The following is a 23482-nucleotide window of genomic DNA, read 5'->3' on the forward strand; positions in this document are numbered from 1 at the left end:
CCCTACTCACTGAGCCACAGGCTCTGCTCAGAAACTATGAATGTTGTTTTTGTTGTTTATAGCATGCTCTAATTTAGGCACTTTATGTTTTTTTTTAATATACAGAAATAAAGGAACTATGGTAGTGATATGAAAGCCTATAAGAACAACTAATACTTGAGTATTATCAGCCCCATTGTGTTGATCACTTAACGGCTTAGATATTTGCATTTTCCCTTGAAATTCCCCTTAGACATTTGATCAACTAGAAGACTCTTTATTTCCTGCTTAAGTTGCTCTGTGGAGTTGCTGTGTGGATGGAGAGCACTCTGGGTTCCTCCCCAGTGGCTGTGTTTCCTTGGTTGAGTGGGTTATCCTTCCAGGTAATGCTGTCATTACTTTGCACAGTGTAAATGGCATTGTCATTTAGTGACTGTAATTACTCATGTTACAGTGACCTGGAATATAAAGACCTCCCATTCCCCAGTGATTTCTTGTTTAACTCCAGGAAAAAGTCTTATCTGCCTAGGCTGGTGAAGTGAGTGAGAGAGAAAGAGAGTATAGATTGTGTGTGTTTCGGTCTCAGATAGCTGAGGGCTATTCTGGGCTCCCTAAACTGCTGGTCTGTGGGCTCAAATGTAACAGCAGCCACATTCAGAAAGTCATGACATTCTCTTTGAGGGAGAGACAAAAGTTAGGATTCTAAGCCAAAGGTAAGGTATTCAATGCATGCGATGAACTGTCCCAAAATGGTTCGTGTCCTAAGATGAGTGACGCAAATAGGAATAAGGAAAACAGCGATGAGGAAGACTGAGAGGCTAGCAGGGAGTGATGCTGGTCACACATAAACTCACTGTTAATTGTAGTGGGTTTAGTCAGTGAAGAGGAGGCAATATATTGAAGAATTAATGGTCTTGGGCAGCGCCTGTGGCTCAGTGAGTAGGGCACCATGCCACATATACCAAGGGTGGCAGGTTTGAGCCCAGCCCTCACCGAACTGCAACAAAAAATAGCAGGGCACTGTGGCAGGCACCTGTAGTCCCAGCTACTCAGGAGGCTGAGGCAAGAGAATCACCTAAGCCCAGGAGTTGGAGGTTGCTGTGAGCTGTGACGCCACAGCACTCTACTCATCAAAGTGAGACTTTGTCTCTTAAAAAAAAAAAAAAGAATTAATGGTGTTTATCTTAAGTGCTTCATGAGAAAATAGTGTGAGTGAATGCTGTTGACATGATCAGAAAAGATAAATGACTCTTTGCTAAGCGAATGTATGGTCTGTAAACAAAACTCACAAGAGAAATGATAATGTAAAGCTGTGAATTAAAATAGCATGTTTATATAGCATGTAACCAAGAGGATGATGTATATGAAGTGCCTAACACAAGGTAAGCTTTCAATAAGTGAGAGTTGCTGTTATTCTTGTTTTTGTTATTGCTTGAAGTCCAGGGCACAGTAGAACTGCAGGGAGAGACATAAAGAGCCCAGACCATGCCCCTCAAACTGTGCACTGAGTGGTGTCAAAAAATGTGCCAGGTTAAGTGGTTTTTTACCTGTAGAACTTTTCAGAGTTTTACAGAGTTCATGTGCATTATTTATGACTCCAGGAAGAAAGTGTAATATACAGTATTTCCCAAACATTTTGTCACAGAATACCATTTCAAAAAGATCATAAATATTTTAAGGTTAGTGTTCCAGGGAGTCATCTGAAGAGGCCTCCGTGATTAGAGTCTATTTACATCTGACCACAGGTCTTTATGGACTTGCCAAACTCATACCCTAAATGAACTCAGTTTCATTAAGAAGGCAGGGGACTCATCTGGATCCCAGGGCCAGTTGGAGGGAAGACCTTTCAGATAGTGACTCTGGACTAGGCCATCAGCAGAGCCATGTTCAGACCTACCTAGAACTGGCTGATTTTGGATATCAACTTGAAGTACACTGTAAGTACTTTTTTTCGATTTTTCACTTTCTTTTCTTTGAGAGAGAGTCTCACTTTGTCACCTTCAGTAGAGTGCTCAGGCGTCATAGCTCATAGCAGAGGCAAACTCTTGGACTCAAGTGATTCTCTTGCCTCAGCCTCCTATGAAGCTGGGACTACAGGCACTTGCCACAACACCCAGCTATTTTTTTTTTTCTTTTTAGAAACGAGGTCTTACTCTTGCTCAGGCTGGTCTCAAACTCCTGTGCTCAAGGAATCTACCTGTCTTGGCCTCCCAGACTGCCAGGATTACAGGAGCGAGCCACTGGGCTTCGCCCTGATTTTTCACTTTTCTTACTCATACCTAGTGCACCAGCAAGTCCTGTAGGCTGTACCATCAGAGCGTATCACCTCTCCAGTGACTGCTCTTTGTCTCCACTGCCACCACCCTTGTCTAATGCACCATCATGTCATGCCTGGATTATTGCAGTAGCACCGAGCTGTCTCTCCTTTCTCCCTATGGCTACCCTGCTGTTTCTCTACAAAGCAGCTTGAGTAATCTTTGTAAAAGACGTATCTGATCATTCCCCATGCAAGACCCTCCAGTGGGTCCCATTATATTGATAAAATACAGACTTCTTATCAGTCCTACAGGGCCCTACATGGGCCTAGCCCTTGCCCGCTTTCCCAGATTGCCTCTTGCTGCATTCTCTGTTGGATCTGGTGTTGTAGCTACACTGGCCTTTTTTCTCTTCCTGAAATGTAACAACCTGCTTTAGAACTTTTGCACTTTTCTCTCTGTCTGTACTGCTCTCATCCTCCAGGTCTCAGCTCAAGAAAGCATTCCCTGACCACTCAATCTGAGTGGCCTCTGTCCCAGATCTTTGTCGTACATATTCTGTTCCCCCAAAACTTATTTGTTGCGATCTGAAATGAACTTGTTATTTTTGCTTATTTGTTAACCATCTTCTGTCTAGAATGTGTACTCTGTTAGGACAGAGCCATTGTCTATCTCATTCTCCAGTATCCCCAATACCTAGAACCAACTGTACTTAATATATAGCAGGTGCTTACTTAATAAATATTTGCTGAATCAATCCTCATTAGGCCAAATAGCTTAATGAGGCCCAATGTCTCATGTAATATGAGGAGGTGCATAGTTTCCTGCCTATAATCTTTGTATCCTAATCATAATCATCTCTGTGCCAGATTCTGCAAGTATATCGTGCACCTAGGGAGATGACTGATCACACTTGCCCACCAACACTTTCATTTAACCTTGAACATGGTAGTAATGCTGGGCTTGCTTAGCCAGACACTGAGAATTGTCTCAGCTCCAGTGAAGTTAGGATTTAAGCACAGGCTAGCTGAAAAATAAATGTTTTTGTTCTTTCCTTCTGTGATCGGCAATTCTGATATAACAGGGCATCCTTCACAAAGGAAGCTAATGTCTCAAAGAATGTAAAAAAAGCATTACATTCTCAGGCACTAGTCACCTTTGTCTTCCGACTCCATCTTTTGCTGAGACTATTATCTCTTGGAATCCTTCCTGCTCTTTCTCTCTCTCCTGTTTAATCTGAATGGCAGCTATGATGTCCCAGTATCCCTAAAACAAAGAAAAAGAAAAGGGCATTCAATGTCACTGGATTTGCATATCTAGTGAGAGAAGTCTGTTACTCTGGGAGGAAAGTTCCACCAACAGCACAGGGACCAGCATTGGAGTCCAGGGAGCAGATTGCCTCCACTTCCCTACAATCTTAACTCTAAACTCTTAATCTTGACTCATACATTGAGTTTCCTGACTTAGACCCTAGCATATTATTCTTTACTGCAGTAGAGTGGGACCCCCCTCAGGGTAACCACAAGCAGTTAAATACATGGCATTTCTCCAGTGTTTAGTTAGTTAAGAATGAAGGACAACAAAGCTTTCAGAACTATACTGTTACACGTTGCTTGGAAGCTTTTTTTTTTTTTTTTACCATGAATGATAATCTGTTCATAGCAACTAAGCTGGAAGGTTTTTGTGTAGAGGTTCTAACACAGTCTTTGGAGTAAAACAAAATGAACAGAAAAGGAGGTCTTTGTACATTGTTGGTACAGCTTGAGGATCTCCTGGGGTTTTAATCTCTGCAAAAATAGCGGGCTTTGCTGCAATGGAACAGAAGAGCTGGCAGTCGCTCATTGGCCAGCCTCCTGCCAGCCAAGGCCTGATTGGCCAGTACCAGTAAGTTTTATAGCTTCCCCCACCCCCCACAGCTGTGACTTCCCAATTGCACCAAAGAAAGAATGCAAGGCAGGAATGTCCCCCAAAGAATAGAATGTAGGCATTTTCATTGACTTTCATCTTAAGGCACTGAAAGAGAGAGAGAGAGAGAGAGAGAGAGAGAGTGTGTGTGTGAGTGTGATGTTGAAAGCTGGCTGCAAGACAGTGTAGCAATCAAGCCAAGAAAATGGGGGAAAAAAGGTTTGGGAAGATATACTCACCTCATTGCCAAATCTGTCCATGGATTTTTATGGTAAGAAAAGTATATTTAGTTAAGAGGAGGCTCAAAATACCTACCGTTTAATTAGCCCTTTTATCCTTGTTTCTGAACTAATCCATATGAAGTCCTAAAGACAGGAAGTGGCAAACATTGTTATTTTTCTTATAGAGGAGACCAAAAGGCTGAAGTGACTTGTTCACAGGCTTTGAAAGCTGAGCCAGAGTTAGGCTTATGTGCCCTGGCCACCTGGACATTTTCAAAGGACTAAGTATTTATGACTTCAGCATCCTGGTCCCAGATGCAGCTCAGCATGCTGCCTTGTTCAAATGTTCAGGTAATATCTGCATATAATTGAAATCAACATGTATTGTCTGAATATATGAGCAAGGCACTTCTAAAGCATTCCAAGTAAAAGAAAGTCTTCTTCCTTCTACCCAAACTCTCCTTCTGATGCAGTAAGGTCAGAACTCAGAACTTAGTGTTTAGAGCTGTGCTTTTCAGGATGGATCCCTACTAGCCACGAGTGGCTATTGAACATTTGAAGTGTGGCTGATTGAATTTAGATGTACTATAACCTTAAATAAAATACATACCAGTCCCCAGAGATTTAGTATGAAAAAAGTACATTTGATTACATGTTGAAATGGTAATATTTCAAGTATCTTGTCTTCAATTATTAAAATTAATTTTACCTGTTTCTTTTGACTTTTAAAAATGTGGCTACTAGAAAAATTTTAATTATGTTTGAGATGGGCCTTGTATTTCTATTGAATAACACTTCCCTCGACAGCTGCCACTTAACCACACGTTGCTTTGGGTCACATGTTATCCTGAGTTATCCCTTAATAGATTATCATTGTATTATTTTTTAAATTACATGTGTTTATGTCCCACCTTCTCACATAAACTATAAGCTCCTTAGAGACATGGACTGTTCTTCTTCCTCGAGCCCCCAGCACTCAGCACAGTGTTTGGTATTTTATTGCTCAATTATCTCATCTATTTATTGCCAACTTGCCTGAAAATAGGTTTCATCCATTTTCATGTTGGATAGTGATAGGAAATGCAGATTAATTTGTGTTTTATTCAAAGGAATTGATTTTCTGTAGTTCTTAATTTGTTCCAGGAAGATTAAGATTAAATTGGACTATTAAAATCTGGAGGACCTACAGGGAGGGTAGCAGAACTTGCTGAGACAGGGGCTTATCAGAGAACAGTGGTGTTAAAATTGATGTTTACCTGTTGGAAGGAGCCCCTTGTTACCCCCGCGCCCCCCCAAAAAAAAAACCTTGAGGAAGTTCCAAATTCAGTTGAGAAATTGGTACCCCACTTTCCAGGTCCAGTTTGGGTATAGATGCAGGTAAATAAGGCATGTCAGCCTGGTGGCTCTCAACCTTAGGCCAAGGTTGTGAAAGGGCCCCCACCTTGGCTTGGGAACTAGCTATAAGGAATGCCTACTAGAAGACTGTGTCTCTGAGAAAATTCTAGGAGATGTACTTTGGGTGGGCCTTACTCTTTAAACATCCTACAATTTTGTAACAGCTTGTGGCTGAACCACATGCTTATAATGTCTAGGCTGGCTGGCTGTATTGTGCCTCAAATGTAGTCATTTCTGCTGGTCCCCTGGGAGAGTCTGACCTTTCCCTGGGTTTCATGACCACAGGATGGAGCCACTGTTTCTGGTTCAGTTGCTAAGGAATGTATAAGAATGCACCCCTGGAAACTGCCCCCATTCAGGGGCAGATTTATTAGGTCTCACATCTGTGGAGTGAACCCACTCCACTGGCTATTTCATTGCTGTAAACAAGGATAGGGAACCCTTCCTTTTGGTGACAATGTGTGAAAGGAATGATCTCTTTTTAGAGGAGTAGTTGGAAGGATTTGTAATGACCAAGATTTAGAAGCAAAGATGGTCCCATCTGTTCAGGTTTCCCAGCTCCCCGGCAGCAAGCCCCCCTCCCCCCGAGTCTTCATGTGGCTGTTGAATTAAGAAACATTAAAGTTACAATAAGTAGTCCATGCCCAGAGTAGTATATTCCTTGGGTTTTATGTCTTTCCTAGGTTATTGTGTTTATATTTGCGTTTGTTGGTATTGAAACATATGCCCCTTTAGAAATCCAGTAACAAAATCTAGAGCTGGGCTTCTATGGGCCCATAAGTACCAGGTTAGAATGCCCACTTTATAAAACAAAAATAACAGTTTTCCCACAGGCCACCTAATAATTAAGGTGACCTGTGTTATAGTTAAGACTCATTGTCCAAATGTGTCTATTTAAAAGATCCCCTTTTATTCTCAAATGTCCCCATTTGGATGATAAAATGCATGGCCAAGAGCCATATTCGCATACCCCTGCTTGTCCTGTGTCATCCATCCTCAGAGAGGATCTGGACTCCATACTAATACAGAAATTAAGCTTGCAGCCTCCCTGGCTAATCCTCAGACTCAGAGCCAGAAAGCTGCTGGGACCAGAGACTACCTGAAGAACAGTGTCATCTGCTCAGCCTGCCTTCTGGGAGTTCCGTATGGCTTCCTTCGGATTTGATTTGTGTTTGGAATGACTCTGGTGTAGGTCTAGGCAGTGGGAATAGACAACCAGGAGGAACTGGGGAGACGGGGCCTTCGAGAGCCTGGGCATTGGCAAGCTGGAGGAGCCAGCGGAGAAGCCTGAGTGTGATGAATACCACCTGCCGCTGGCATTTCCTTGGAAAACTATATTCCTTGGACTTCAGGTTTCTCCCCACTTTTCTCTGGGCCAGCAGTTGCCATGGCAACATAGTGTCTGAGAACTTCTAATTACATCTGTCTGCTTCTCCTAGAACCCTACCGAGCCACACATATGGAGACTTCATTTAGCTTGGAGTTTCTTGCTGGGTTTTAACCGTTTCTGCACCCTTGGGCTAGAGAATAATTGCCAGGATGCTGGAAACTTGACAGCTGCTTTGCAGCCACACTGCCCCAAAAGATTCCCAGGGCTTTGTCCCTGTTTTTAAGGTGGAAACTCATGCTGCTCTGCTATGCTGGGCCTCCTGGCTGCACTGCGGTTAGTTCCAGTCATCACTGCCTCCCTGCTACACCTCCCCAGCCCCTGCCATTCTCCCAGATGGTCTCAGCTCTTGATTGGGCATCGCAATTCCTTTTAATGTGTCAAATCCCAGGAGAAATCAACCACCTGGGCATAGCTAAAGCCTCACCTTTCCCTGATTATTTCAGTGTGTTCCAGCCCACTGCAAGGTCAGCCTAGTGCACAAACCAGAGAGAAGTGGTTGGAGACCCCTAGAAGGTTCTGGGAGTGGAGGAGGGGTAGAGCAAGCCAAGTAGCTTCGTTTCCTGGTCTAGGAATACAGACCAGCCTAATTTCCTCTACAACAGAGGGCAGTGTAAGGGCTGGGTTCCTGACAAGTTGATTCAGAATAGTGGCCTTGGATGATAATAAGCCTATTTTCACAATTTCTCTTGCCCTCTTCTCCCTTGTTTCTCCTCTTTGCCATCAAGATGTCAGGCTGCTCTGCAGCTGCCCAACCCTATACTCTGAAGTCTCACCCAGTCCTGCCTGGCTCCAGGTACTTCACACTCCCACATTACTTCATCTTCTTCCTTCTTTTCTTAAAATGTTCATTCCCTCATGGAGTCTCAGCTAGGTTATGCTAATCGTGGACAAAGGAAATGCCCGGAAGCCATTTCAGTCCCCCATTGCTTTCATATCTGTTCATTAACACACACACACACACACACACACGTATGTCCACACACGCATGTGCACATGCTCACACCCCAGTATCTTTCTGTGGGTCTAAGATAATTTCTAATTAACAGAATTCCAGGCTGGATATTTATGGCCTGGTGGAGGAGGGTGAGGTCTTTAGTCAATTTCCCCCAAAAGACTGGTCCTAGGAGGAAACATCCCAAGGAAAGGAGCTGTGGACAGGGGCTATGCCTTTCTGCCCCTACTCCAAGTCCCCAGGGCAGTGTGGTCCAGTCTGCACTTTTATGGTTTCAATGAAGGTTGGTTGAGTGACTTAAGGTGCTATGTTAGAACCTAAGAAAGGACTCTAAGACATAGTTATTGTCCACTAGGAGTCCATAGGTTAGCTGGAAAAATGAAATCTCCTCAAGCAATTAAATTAAAAAAATAAATGATCAAATGAGTTCATACAGAAATTAAAGTTCAGAGAAGGAAGGAGAAATTCATACCAATCAAAACTAAAAGGTCGCTGAGGATGGGAGTGGTGCATCGTGAGCTATCGTGGAAGAACAGGAAGAATTTGGGCCAGCCAGACAATAAATCAGACTTCCCAGATGGTGACATTATTTTTCTAGCTGGTCTTGTGGGACATCCTCTGCCCATCTGAAGGTTAAAGAAGGCATCTCACAATACCTCATAGTGCTGACATTTTGAAAGGGTAATGAGTTCTCATTTCAAAACGGAGAGCCTCAGGAGCCCTGTACCCTTTGCTTAGGCTATGACTGAAGTCCGCTGTGGTTACTTGTTGTACTCACTCACGGACACCTCCTGAAACTCTCTTTATCCACGGCCTCCCAGAGCTGGAGGGTTGTTTGAGGCAAGGGGCCAAGGATCTTGAGGCCATGTAAACAATGAAGTCACCCAGGAGAGAAGAAAAAGACCGAGCCCTGTAGCCAAGACTTTATTAAATGTGGTCAAGTAGATGGCAGTAGATGACAGTACTAGACATCCCTGTCAGCCCAGTGGCTTTGGCTTCAGGTTCAGGGGAAGCTAATGGAAAGGATCGCAGAGGGGGTGGTCGGAGAATTCCCTAGCTCAGGGGAGCCACCTAGGCTCTGCCACAGTGGATTCATTCCTCGTCGGCATGTGGTATAAGAACCACCTCAGGACTAAAATTCAGTGGCACCCAGGGCAAAAAGGGCAGAAAGAAGTAGTTAACTCCTAGGCTATATCCAGCGCTCATCTACCTTCTACCAAATCAGGGGATTAAATCCTGCATTCCACTTAGAATTCCAGAGAATGTGAATCCTGGTGAGTTCAGGGTTTGGGAAGAGTAGAGAGATGGAGGGTGGGCTTTCTCGGGATGGAGTGATGGAAAAGTGCAGGGCTGTGGGTCCAGATGTTGCAGGCACTGTGGCAGAGGTTCCTATAACTGGCTGCCTTGGAACTTTTCCACAGCTGCCCTGGAGCTTTCTTCCCTCTTTGATTTGAGAGTATTGGGATTTAGGTGTGTGGGATTTTATAAAAAACTTTTGATCAACCATTTTCCTTGAACTACATGTGGAAATAATTAGAGCATGAATGCTGAGTAAATGTGAGCCCTGGCAGCCCCAGACATACTTCAGTGACAGGTTCTTGGCAGGAATGAAGAATTGTGAATCTCATGTGAATTTCCTTTAGCCACTCTCTTCTTTCTTTTCTTTCCTTTTTTCCTTGCAAGGCAAACACATGTAGAATAAAAAAAACTTTATTAATAGCATTCTAGGAGAGTACAAAATTCCAGCTAGTTCACTGAGAGTGAAATCAGGCTGATCAAGTGGGGTCCCATTACTGCTTCCTGATTTCCTCTCCCATGATCCAGGACAGAGTGAAAGGCATTGCTTATGAAAATCCGTTGACTATGAGAGCCAACTTTAATTCCCCTACCAAAACCCAGCAAAAACCCGGAAACACACTGAAGTGGCTATGTACACAATCAGCCTCTTTAGGCATTTAGACTGGGGTGAGTCAAGTTTGATATTCAGGAACATCTGAAATGGTAAATTCCTGAGCGTTCTAGTTAATGAAATTCTACTCATTACTAGTAATTTGAAGGACTTAGGCATCATCTATAGCCCCTGCATTTTAAGATGAGGCCCAAAGCAGTCAGGCCCCTTGCCCAAAGTCAGACAGTGCATTAGAGGCACAGACACATCCAGGGCCCATCTCTCTCCTTTGCATCAGATCTACTGACACAGGACCTCACTGCCTCTGCCCAGTCTACCCTCTGTGTTACTAGTTCAGGGTTCAGCAGAACCTTGAACCTTTCTTTTCTTGTTTTTTTTTTTTTTTTGTGCTGTTTCATCCCAACATCTGCCAAATCATTTCTTGTACAGTGGCATTCATCATCCCTTTCTTGGACCTCTCCAGGCTTCCCAGTACTCTCTCCTCTCCCCACCCTCGTTTTCTGAATTCTCCTACTCTCCTGCTCTCCTACTCTCCAGCTTTCCTGGCTGCTAAGCCTTCAGAGCCCTCATATCGTTGAGCAAGCTATTGACTGCGTGAGGAGGTAAGGGGACCTGAAACCCCAGCTGTGCTCTGCTTGCTGGCCAGGTGCTACATCTGCGCAGAGGGGAAGGTGCCTTTTCTGACTTGTGCAGATAGCCCATGTGGGCTATTTTTCCTGCCCTCTGTGCCTTTTCCTGCGGAGCTGCCCACAACTTTCCATCAACTCCCACACCTTCCTCCTAAACTTACTCATTTCCCTGCCCCAATTTCTCACTCCTACGAAGATGACGTCTAGAGGTGTATCTTTAGCCTTCATTGTCAAGTGTCAGTGTGATGTTTTACTGTCCCCTTAGACACGTGTCCATGACCTACTCATCACCTCCTGCCCAGCCCTCACCCAGCTCCCTCCCAGGGCTCTCTCTAGACAGAGACTCAACAGCAGCCCTCCAGGCCCTCAGAGCCAAAGATCCTGGCAGCTCCCTGGATTCTCCCCTTCCGCTCCCCTATCTAGAGGGGAGTGTGTTGCCAGACTTCGTTACCCCTTAGAGATTACTATTGGATTCTTTCTTCTGTGTCCATGCCACCACCACCTTACATGGATGGGGCCTCACCACCCCAGGCCCCTTCTGGCTGGGTTTCCTTCTGCTCTCAGTTCTACATCACCCATTGCTTGCCATCTGACTGTTCTTTAAAACCCCTGCTCAGAACCCTACAGATTTTCCTTCCAGATCCTACCATTCTTCAGTGCTAGCTCAAATCCCATTTCTTCTGTGAACCCATGCCTCTTGCAGCTGACCCCTTCACTTCAGGACTGCATTGGTCTGTGCCAGTTTCATCCCCCACTCCCCCAGCTGGTTAGAACACCTGAGGGGCAAAGGCCACATCTTCCACTCCCTTTGGATTTACACCAACGTGTGTCGTGCTGGTCACAGACCGTTACCATTTTTATTTTGTTGTTACAGGAATTTATCAAACATACTTTCTGATAGGCTTACATTATTTGCCTTGGCCTTTATTGAAGAAGACTGGAGGACTCACAACTACCTGCATTGGCCTTGGAGTGGACACATTTTAGGCAGATGATTGGAGAGAAGAAAGTAAATAATTCAGGGCAGATAAGTCATCTGGACTGCAGGGTTCCACCTAGGCATTCTGAAGAAATTGGAGGATGAAACTGAAAATAGGGGCCTTACAAAAATGCTCTTTAGGATATCTGGGGAACTTCCAGGGATCACATGGTGGGAGGGGGTGGACGAGACTCTAGATAGATGCACCTTGCTGTCATATGGGGAGTATGGCGACACTGTCAGCATGAATGGAGCCACTGGTGTGCCTGTGTGGAGCAGGCAGCGTGGCACTTCATAGGGAGACACTGCCACTCATCGCTGTGGATCATGACCTGAGACACAGAGCAGATACACCTTCCTCGGGTGCTGGCCTCAGAGTCACCTGGGTTTGACTCTTCCCTCAGTCCCAGCACAGTTCTTGGAGCCAGTCTCCTCTGTACAAGCAGGGACGAATCCTCCAGCTGTAGTCCTCTATGAGAGGCCTAAGTGTTTCTAACTCTGTGAGTGCTCTCTGAATGCTATACTTCTGCTATGACTAGACGAGACCATCAGAGAAAGCCAGAACTTAGCACTATATGGAAACCGAGCATCTAGCATGCTGAGCTGTGTCGGGGCCACCCCGGACTAAGAAAGGATACAAGAAAGTCCTAAGTGTGAGGAGCAGGAGGCAGTCCAAAGATGGCACCTGAGCAGCCCTGGTGGTGAAAAGCTTCTAGGTGACAATGGCCTCACCCAACTTAGATGCTTCAGTCTGAAAAGGTAAACACATAGAGAATGTGATAGAATCCGTAAAATAAGTTTTAAATGGTTAAGGTAAACAGTATTGTCCCACTTGAAATTTGAATGTAGTAGTTCCCAGGCACATACTACATTGTCTGGAAGTGAGTAGTCAAAGTCAGGAAGGTGTAATGTCCCATCAGCTGTGATGGAGGCTGAACATAGACATTAGTACAAAGAAGAATTAAATAATTCTTAACTATCAGGTCCCTAGTCGATTGTTTTTTATCTGAAAGTTCATCCTTTTGGGGTAATGCATCTCTTATTTTATTGTCATGGAGCCCAGCCATACCTTCCTAAAAATATCCTGAGTGTAGCTGTTGCTGGTCACTGATACTAACATGAACTCCTGGATGGCATTTTAAAATAATTTTTATTTATTTTTTTAAACAGTTTTTCGAAGTATCATTTGAAATATTTCAAATATTTGAGGTGTACAAATGGTTTGATGTTTTGGTATCAGTACACATTGTGAAGTGCTCACCACAGTCAGGGGAATTATCATATCCACTGCCTCTGTGTAGTTACTAGTTTGTGTGTGTATGTGTGTGTGTGTGTGTGTGTGTTGACAAGATTTAACGTACTGTCTATCCTCTTAGCACATTAAAAATATATAAAACAGGGCTTGGTGCGGTGGCTCACACTTATAACCCAGTACTTTGAAGTGCCAAGGCCAGAGGATCGCTTAGGCTAGGAGTTCAAGATCAACCTGGATGACAGAGCAAGATGCTGTCTCTACAAAAAATAAAAACATTAAAATTTAAATATACAAAGCAGTGCTAATAACTGTCCTTTCTATTATCATGTTGTACATTAGACCTCCCAAAGTTACTCCTCTTGCATAACTGAAACTTTGTACTCAGTACCTCCAAATAATATTTAATGTGAAAACCATTTGTGGAGCGTTTTCTCAGGCAAGACACTGTGGTGGGTCTGTGGGAAGCTGAAATGTACAGGGCACTTAAGAGTCATATGTGCATAAAATATTAAATAAGGCTCTAGCAGGCTGAAGCTCCAAAAGCCATTATTGGAAAGATCTTGTTTATGAAGAAAGTAAGAGGGTAGACAGAGAGTTGGATTTGCCGGGAAGCTGATTCACTTAAGCTTCGGTTTCAGACCTTTTACTTGCAAGACTCCTTCCGAGGCACTGCACCCAATTTGGCATTCATAGTTGTAAATCTTTTTCTGATGGAGGGATCCCCAAATTGTTTATGTTTCAGGCCCCCTAAAACCTCAGTCTGGCCCTGGTGCACTGAAATGAGGGATTGGTCATGAGCACATACAAGGGAGGGACACTTACAGCAGGAGCTGCACAAATGCAGTCCTGACTACCAAGTGCATCAGAACCATGGCTAGAAATCACCACTCCGCCTTCCTGTGCTCTCTCTAGAGTATGTAGGACACACCAACACATTTCTTTTCAGAGCAAAAGAATGCGAGAGAGATGAACAAGGTCACATGATACTCCAGTTGGATTTCAAGGTCCGGGAGCAGTTCTGCTCTTTCTGCTTGCCTTTCTGAGGCCTGTGCTACTGGGTTCCACCCCAGAACAGCTGCCTGGGAGCAGCCAGCATCCCACCCTGCACGCCCACCTCCCCCTGCTCTCCCCACCTCCCCCTGCTCTCCCCTTCTATGTGACTTCCTTTGTCCCCAGCTCCATGGTACTCTGTATATATCTGAAGGGTCCTGGTGTTCCTGTGAAGTTTCCATGACTAATTCTGGCAAAGCTAGGAGAGTCTTTCCCACGTCAGCAAAGCTGCTCTGTCGCAGAATAGGGGCAAATGGCGCCACAATTCCACCTTGGCATAAGTAGGGCTTTTTATCTTTTTCTTTTTTAAAAGAAAGTTGGGAAGGAGGAAAAGAATGGAGGGGACAGAGCCAATCCAGTTCACATTAGTGAGATGATGGTATATTAAGCTGACAGTTTTATGGCTTTGCCTGTAAGTTCCTTCCCCTGCCAAAGCACACTGTTCTTCCAGAATCTGTTTTACTGTAGAAGACTTTCTTTTAAACATTCAAAGTGTAGTTTATGTTCAGACTTAATGCTGGTCGGCCCAGAGTCTCAGATGGACGATCGCCTCTACTAGTGGCTTTGCAAATAACTTGCTTTTCCATTTGCTCACAAAGGATCTATTTTTTATTTCAAAAATTATTTTCATTTTTTAAGACCTTATATTCAAGGCAACACCATTCCTGGCTTTGATTTGTAAAGAGGCAGAATGGCTTAGTGGAAAGAGGCTGGAATGAAAGCTTGGAGAACTAGGGCTCTACAAATGTGAAATCTTGGAACAGGCACAATGTGGGTGTGAGCCTCCATTTCATCTTCATCACAAGAATGCAAATATGGAAGGGCCTTAGCAGTAACTCCTGCCTCCCTATCTTAAAGATTTTGAAGATCAAAAATGATAGTAAAGGGCTCGGCTCCCTCGCCACATACACCGGGGCTGGCGGGTTGGAACCTGGCCCAGGCCTGCTAAACAACAATGACACAACAAAAAAGTAGCCAGGCATTGTGGCAGGCACCTGTAATCCCAGCTACTTGGGAGGCTGAGGCAAGAGAATCGCTTAAGCCCAAGAGTTCGAGGTTGCTGTGAGCTGTGACACCACAGTACTCTTACCGAGGACGACATAGTGAGACTCTGTCTCACACACACACATACACACACAAAAAGAGAGTAGAAATTACACATTAATCAAAATTACTGTCCAAGTATAAAGTATCATTATTGCTAGGTAATGGTTGACAGTTGCTCAGAGAGAAAGTTTCTACTTGGTAAAAGTCAGGAATGTTCCTGGTCAGTTTTTTATCAAAGGAAGTTTGCAGTGTGCAAATTAACCCTGAGCCCAAACTCTGGGAGCCTGACACACAAGACACATAATGAAAACAACATGGGGGCCTGTCAGGGATGTGATGTGGAAGGATAAATTTAGAAACTTAATGTTTCTATGTTTGAAGGCAGACTTTTTATTGATTTTCGTCAGTCTTTCTGGATGTGCACACCCGGATTGACAGACGTGCCCTACCCCTACTCACTCAATTACATGTCACAGGCACATTCAGACTTAGGGGTTCATACTTTCATAATAATGGCCCTGACTGCAACCTCACACTCCCAGAGGACACACACACGCCAACATGGTTATCTCTGCAGAGGTGAAATTTCTCAGACAGCCTGAGAACCTAACTCTTAAGATCATGTTGGTGGCAAAGCGAACAATTCTTTTTCATTCGCAGAACTTCATTGTACCTGTGACCTCATCCAGGGCCAGCCCTTGGAGGCGACCCTTCTCCCCAAAGCTCACCCCCTTGATTGTACCCTGCAAGGGAACCTTGAGGCTCTGGAGTTGGGCCACCCATGTTCTGTTCCTGACTCAGCTCTTGCTAGTTCTGTGGCCCCCATGTTTCACAGAGCTTTTCTGACTCTCAAATGCCTCTGCATGTTACCTGGGACTAAAAATACAGAAATCTGCATAGAGGTTGTGAGGACAGAGATACCTGTGCAGAGCCTTACTCAGTGGCAGGTGCTGCAATTAATATTAGCTTTGAGCCCTAGGCCCTTGTCACCCTGACCTGGTTGCAGCCTTAGACCTGCCAGGTTTCCCTGCTTCCAGCCTTTCCATCCAGCCTCCCCTGCACTTTGAATCAGAATTTCAGAATTGGAAGGGACCTGACACTAATTAACATTCCAAAGCACCACATTCATCCCATCACCCACTCAATCCCAACCTTCAGGGGACTGGTGGAAAGCCCCTCAGATCAGCTGGGGAGACTGCCCTCTCCCTACCAACCCTTGCCACCCTGTTTTATCCCTCTGCCCCTTTCCACGACTTCTGCTCCCACCACTTTGGCCAAGGAGCATGTCTGTGCCATGTTCGTTCCCTCTCAAAGGCATTATTTTCCTCCACTCAGAATCAGTCACTCAGCAGATAGATGATACCAGCTACTACCCTAAGGAACTTTCTAGGCACTTCAGGGATGCAGCTGCCTCTCCCACCCCCAGAGAAGATAGGGCTTGGAGAGGGCTTTCGAAGGCCACTTCCCTGGAGAAATTGCCGTCATAGTTGATTTCTGTATTAAAACATGCTTCTGAATGCGGAGAACCGGGAAGGGCTGTGAGACTGCAGGTGAGACCTTTCCCGAGTTGACAGATCCCCCTGCCAGTGCCTGTGGGCACCTGCCCTGTACTCCCTCGACACTTCTCCCTGGGAGGACAGAGCTGCTAAAGCTGTGCCTCTGCATTGCGGCTCTGGGCTGTGCGACACAAAGAGAGAGATTGCCACCTATTGACAGACATGTCACCTGCAAAGAGGAATGATTGTGTGTGTAACCAGTGGCTCCCACCTCTCTCTGTGCTCTTCAAACAAGCCACCAGGGGCTGATAGACCCTTTGTTTTTTCCATTCATTCAGTCTTCCTGCTCGGTATTTTCATTCCAGTGTAAGGGACGACAGGGGCAAATGAGGAAAGAACAGCCCAAGGTGCTGATGACAGTGTCTCAGTGGGAAAATTGTCAGAAAATAAATTGCCTGCTGGAATAGTAGCCACTTTCAGTTGTGTGGTGCATTCAGTACGTCTCATCTAATCCTCACAACAGCCCTCCAAGTAGCATTTCCCTTCACACACAACGAAACTGAGGTCTAAAGAGGGTACTATGCCCATGAGCATGGCAAACAAGGAACAGAGGTGGCACATGGGTAATTCACATCTAACTCTCTAATGCACTGTCTCCCAACACTTGCTAATTACACATTTCACATCCCTGTCATAATTTTCTTAACTTTAAGAATGTGAAAATACATCAAATAAAAACTGCTTTCTTTTTGCTTGGGTAGAACCCTGGCTCCACCACTTTCTAGTTTTTAAATCTCAGTTTTTTCTGGGGATAGTAATGATGCTGAACTTAGGGCATTATTGTAGAACTTAAATAACATACAATAAAAATCACTCAGTAGGATGCCAGATATTTGATAATGGGAGCTTAGTTACATATGGTCTGAAGATAGGGTTGGAACCCTCGCTCCTCTCATTTCTGCCTTTGGGACCTTGACCAATTATTTGACCTTTCAGATCTTCAGTTTTCTCATCCACAGAATGGAGTTAATAATAATACACATGTTTGTGCCAGGTTGTCTGCACAGTAAGATGAAATCGTGTATGAAAACACTTTGCAAATTTTAATTGTACTATTCAAATATTAGTTGTCACAACTTAAATCAAAGGTAATCTGTTTCTTCAAGTGAATTTTTGAGGAACTATTTTTGAAAAGTGACTCGGGTTGAATTCAACCTGTAAATAAAAAGTCTTGTTTTTAATACTCAGTAAAAACAACAGTGTAAGATAAAAGGCTCCATAAATGCCACAGGCTTTTCTGCAAGCAGCTCTATAATGCATTCCCATTAATAACACTTTACACAGGCAGCTTGCTTTATGGTTTATGATGTACTTACAAATACATTCTTTCATTTAATACCAGGACAGGACTGGTATTTACCTTTGTTTTAGAGATGAGGAAACATGAGGCTGAAAGAATGAAAATCTCTGGTTAAGGACCCATGGTTAGATGGTGGAGGTTGGTGGGGGGTTGCCTGTGGAGCTGTGTGTAGTGTGTGCATGCAGGCAGATGTCTGCACGTGCTTTTTTGTGCATTTGTGTGTCTGTAACTCAAGACACACCCATGGGGGTGCATATTTGTCCTTATCCCTTGGCTAGGGTAGAGGGAAGAAAAGACGGTGATCTTATCTGAAATTGTTTTATACTGGCCAGCAGTAGTCTTTTCCTCTTTATTTTAATGTTGCCTTCCATTTTCCAGGCATAGTTATCACAAGAGGCCCCTGCCTGGAGACTATGCTTGATTTGTTCTCCACGCCCTGTTTAGGAAACAACGGCTCTGCAGTACGGCTAGCCTTCTGGGAATTACTTCCTCTTTTCTTCCCGGCCTGCCAGCTTTATCGAATTCTCCTTAGCAACATCCAAAAAAGAATTGGTTTAGCAACAGCATGGGAGCCAATGAAATGTGAGCATGACAACAGTTTCTAGACCAATGGGAGCCCTGCATGGCAGGCTGGCGGCTTTGCACAGGAAACAATAACCTGGAGTTTGCAGAACAGCCTGTGGGTGGCAGCAGACCAGCTGTATTGGACGCAGCTCCGCAGCTCTAAAGTATCTACTTTTGCTTTTTGGTGTTTTTTTTTTTTTTAACCTGATCTTGGATATGAAACATTTGCCAACTTTAAGAATTTTACTGTTGCAAGCTTTGTGGGTGTGAGTTCTCTATATGACATGGTAGACTGTGGCCTGGAGGGTGGGCTGTTGTGTTCCAACCCTGCCTTTCCCACAGCTGGTTTTGCGACCTCATTGCGTATCCTACCATCTTTGTTGATTTGGTCACAGCCAATGCCAGTCTAGTGAGCTTGGGCCTGGAGGTTTCTGGGGACTTTGCCCAGCAAACAGCTGGAGAAATTACATTCGCCATTAGTTAACTACCACTACTTCTAGGCTAAGCAGTAAATGATGTGGGATTGTGCCACCAATGAATGGGAGGGGGGAATGTGTCACCAACACATTAGTGCTTGTCCATACCCATATTTGCAGGGGGCATACAATGAGACTTTCCTGCCTTGTAAGTTCTGCTGCATATGTCTGGATAGGAATGCCAGGCCAGCAAATGGTTTGCAGATAGTTCTACTGCCAATCACGTGGTTTGGCTCTCTGAATCTTGAAACCAGTGCCAGATGTGAACACGGGCCAGATAGGTCCATAACAAATCCGAGTTCTTAGTGGTTTGCCCATCGTTCTTTGAGATGGCATTGCCTTGAACACCACCTAGTGAGGTTTGGGTCCTTCATATATTCATATTTCTCTCCAGCATTTCCATTTCCACCTGTAACTCTTATCTTCAGGAGTCAGTTAGGTGTTGTACCCTTCACCATTTCATCTGATCTCACCCCCCAGCCTGCAGGTGCTTCTGTTATTGCTCTTCCATATTGCTTTCCAAATGTCTCTTTCTTTGTGAGTTTCTAGTGCCGGTCATGGAACTTCTTGAGGACAGGGACCGTCCTATGTACCTCCAACCCTCAGCACAGTGTTGGCATAAAATAGGTGTTCAATAAACATTTTTAGAAGAAAGGAAGCATGCAAGAAAGGAACTCCTACTCTTTGAGAAGCAGTCTTAGAGAGAGGAGTGCCTAGGAATATGACACTGACTGTTAGAGGCAACTTCTGGCTATTCAGGACCCTTTGCATGGGCCAATCCCAGACCAAAGCCTGAAAGGTAATCACTTCACCCCCATTGGCTCCTCTTGTGATGGGCTCCATCTCAGTAACATGGTTTCTTTTATGATTATGTTGTAGGAAGAACTAAGGAGCAAATCCAAGATCTGTGCCAATGTGTTTTGTGGGGCCGGCCGGGAATGTGCAGTTACAGAGAAAGGAGAACCCACCTGCCTCTGCATTGAGGTAAGTCCTGCTGTCGGGAGCCAGACGACAGTGGCCCAGGGCAGTGGGGTTGCCTTGTGGGAGCCGCCAGTCAGCAGGGCAGGGCCAGTGATTTCATTCTCTGTGTAAAAGTGCACCTCATCCATCTGAAAGACAGATTTTTTTATCCCAAGGGTTAAAAAACAGATGCCTGATTTTTAATGCAGGAACATTTCCTTTTTAAAAAATGTGTTAAGATTTTTTTAAGTTAAAAAATTAATAGTTACCTCATAGATGTCAAATAGTACGGACATTTTTACAGACATAAAATTAATAATCTTCCCCCATAACCCTCCATAATCTCATTTGTCTGTGGTAACCGGTGTTAACAGTTTGGCGCATACTATTCCACGTGGTTTTCTGTGTTACTGTAACTTTCTCCCACTTCTATGCACTTTCTCCCTCTTTTTTACCAAACCAACTCATAGCCTGGAAACACATCTTTTTGCTAATTAAATACTTAACCCCCAGGTTAAGGATCCTGATCCATTGCCTCAGAAAGGAGTCTCTCAAGTTGAAAACCTAAAAACCAGATTCTGTGGGGGTCTGTTTGCTCTGGGAGAGCCTCCCTGGAAGGGCACCTGGCCACAGTGTGGTGACCTGAGCCCCACTCGGGTTCTGGCAATCTGACATCTAGTCTTAGCTCAGCCACATCTAGTTGTGTAACTTTGAACAAACCAATTCCCAATAGATAGCACATTTGGTTTTGCTCGGTGCCCAGAACATAGTAAAATGAGTAAAGTTCATGTATCTGGACTTTGGTCTCCTCACCCGTCAGCTGGGAAGGGTGGGCTGCCTTCCAGCTCCAGTGCTCTGTGCTCGTTTCCACCACATCTGCTCTTTCTTGTTTCAGTCCTTTTATTAGATCTGAGCTGAATGTCCTTCCCCCTTTAAAAAAACACAAAAGTCCAAAGAAACCTAGTTTGCCCACGATCTTGGCACCTTCAATAGCCGGAGCAGAATCTAGTTGCCAAGCGAACTTTATTCCATTTCTCTGTCCATAATGATTCTCTGTGGCACTGCACAGACTCTCAGAGGCTCCTGCCCCCAGCTTCACAACAGGGGTTGTGAGATTGGGAGGAAAACAAACAAAGCAGCTGCAAAATACTAAACAAAGCAAGATATCTTTATAGTGAGACCCCAGAAGAATTGGAGAGTGTGTGTGTGCGTGCGCGCCTGCGTGTGCCTGCCTGCCTGCCTGCCTGCCTGTCCCTCCACATTCCCAGCACTCGGTCTGCCTATTTTGTAGCTTAGATTTTTGAAATTTGAAGGATCTTAGATCGTCCAAAGTGACTTTTTTTTTTTTGCTCAGTGACTTTTTCTGAAGTGCTAAGGTGTCAGGGAAGCCAAATTCCTGACTTCTAATAAAATGCCTTCTCTGCTCATTTGATAGTGTGAAGGGTGTGTCTTAGTCTGTTTATGCTGCTGTAATAAAATACCTGAGCCTGGGTAATTTATAAATAATAAAGATTTCATTCTCATAGTTCTGGAGGCTGGGAAGTCCAAGATGGAGATGATGTCTGGCGAGGGCCTCATCCCTGTGTGTATGGTGGCACCTGGAACATTGCAATGTCACATGGCAGAAAGGTGGAAGGGTCAAAAGCCGTGTGGAGCTTCTTTACACAGGCCTTACAAGGCAGAAGCCCTCATGACCCCATCACCTCCCAAAGGCCTTACCTCTTAATATTCATAGGTTGTTCAGCATGAATTTTGGCCAGGACACAAACATTCAAACCATAGCAGGGGGTCTGTTTCTTCACTGAATAGAAGAGTTGACCCTGGACCAGGATTGGCACAGAGGGCCATGGGTGACTGGGAGGCAATGGAGTGCCCCATGTGAAGTAGGGTAGGGTCCAGGGTTTGTTAGATCAAGCCAGAGTGAGTCTCCCTGTGCCTGGTGGGGTAGGGGCTCTATCTCTGTTGGTGGGGAGTCCTCTCACAGGATGGCTCTGTGTATGTATCACATGTGCCTGTGTGCATGTATGTGTGTGTTTGTCAGTACCCATGACTGCACAAACATCCTCTTGCGGGTCTGTTTCAGCAATGCAAACCTCACAAGAGGCCTGTGTGTGGCAGTAACGGCAAGACCTACCTCAACCACTGTGAATTGCATCGCGATGCCTGCCTCACTGGATCCAAAATCCAGGTTGATTACGATGGACACTGCAAGGGTAAGTAAGGCATGCTCTCGCCACTGTGCAGTAATTGTGGGGAGCTGGGGAACAGATCAGTGTGGCCTGGCTGACCACATGGGCTCTCCACCATGATCACAGCTGCCCAGCACTATGGCAGCCACCCAGTTGGTTGTAGATGCCTCCTCCCGACACTCACGAGTCTGCTGGGTTTGCCCAGGCCCCTGCCCAGGGCTCCCTGCGTCAGACCTCCAGAAGGCTTTCCAGCACGGTCTACAGCTGGATGGTAGGTAAGGCGACCGCGTCAATCATCAGTGAGGATAGGAATTCCTTCAGTGAATTCCGTATCCTTTTAGAAATTAGCTAAATAGTACTTTTCCATGCTTTCTAATTTGTGTACCTCTTAACCCTGGTAGTGTTAATGATTCTCTATTTTGTGATAAAACCATTGCCATTGGGTCGGAGGGAAGAAGTCCCAAGCTTTTGCTACTTAGATGTAAGCCCTTTACCAAGGGCTGGGTGGCCCCTTTCAGCCTGACCTTCCTTGGAGAAATAAGAAGCATTTCCTAGTTGATGGTACCCTGGGAACTACCACTATATGAATTCTCAAAGTCATGGTGACCCCTCAACCCAACAGGAGGAGGCATTAGACAAGAAATGCACCTCAGTGACCCCAAAACATCAAACAAAGCAGCAGAGAAAAGATCCCCAAGTATGGGGATACTTGGGCCCCTGAGGAAGGAAAGGAAGTAAATATTCAAGACAAAATGATGAAAGAGTTGTAAGCAGCCTCCAAAGTGAGGGGCACTTTTAATCCTGGAAATACACCTTTTTTTCCTTCACTTTGCATTACATATTTTTTCCTTTTATCTTGCAGAGAAGAAATCCGTAAGTCCGTCTGCCAGCCCAGGTGAGTGCCTGTTTTTCCTACTGTGTGTAGCTCAGAGAGGAAATTCTTTTCATGACGGAAATTTTTGTTCCACACTCCCTGCCAAGCTCACAAGATCTTCTGTGTGTCAGAACTTGTGACCCAGAACTGATCCCTCCTCAACACAGCTCAGAAAAGCTGCAAAGCTACTTTTTTTTTCTTTTTTGTGTTTGCCAAGTAAAGCAGCTGGTGGGTCAGAATATTGGCTGTGGCTGTGTCTTCCCATTTTTTCTGAGCAGTGACTGAACTGCAAGAACAGGAAAGCCACTGAGTCCCTCTTTCAATGCCCTGCAAGATATGCTCATGTTCTGGGACTAGCAGAATTAGAAGACACGACTCTTTTTGAAAGGAGATAACTGGAAATGCCAGTAAGACTTCTTGTATGGTTTTCTATTCATAAGAATGAAAATGTCATCATGATTTATAGTTGTAGAGTCCTTTAGCATATACTTTGCTTAGACTCTCACAATAACCTTATGAGGTAGATCTTGCTGTAATTGCCTTATGGATGAGAAACATGAGGCTCACAGAGGCTAAGTGAGTTTCCACAAATGACAC

General features: G+C 44.7%; 1 protein-coding gene across 1 annotated transcript in view; it reads left to right on the top strand.

Annotated features, from left to right (window-relative positions):
• FSTL1 (follistatin like 1) overlaps positions 1-23482 on the top strand; it is a 55185-nt gene that overhangs the window by 14560 nt on the left and 17143 nt on the right. The window contains exons 3-5 of the mRNA XM_003795089.3: positions 19742-19846; positions 21906-22035; positions 22874-22906. Coding sequence (XP_003795137.1) covers positions 19742-19846; positions 21906-22035; positions 22874-22906 — 268 coding nt within the window. The remainder of the gene's footprint in view (positions 1-19741; positions 19847-21905; positions 22036-22873; positions 22907-23482) is intronic.

The sequence above is a fragment of the Otolemur garnettii genome, unplaced genomic scaffold, assembly GCF_000181295.1.
Source record: "Otolemur garnettii isolate 467f Iridium unplaced genomic scaffold, OtoGar3 scaffold00089, whole genome shotgun sequence".
NCBI lineage: Eukaryota > Metazoa > Chordata > Mammalia > Primates > Galagidae > Otolemur > Otolemur garnettii.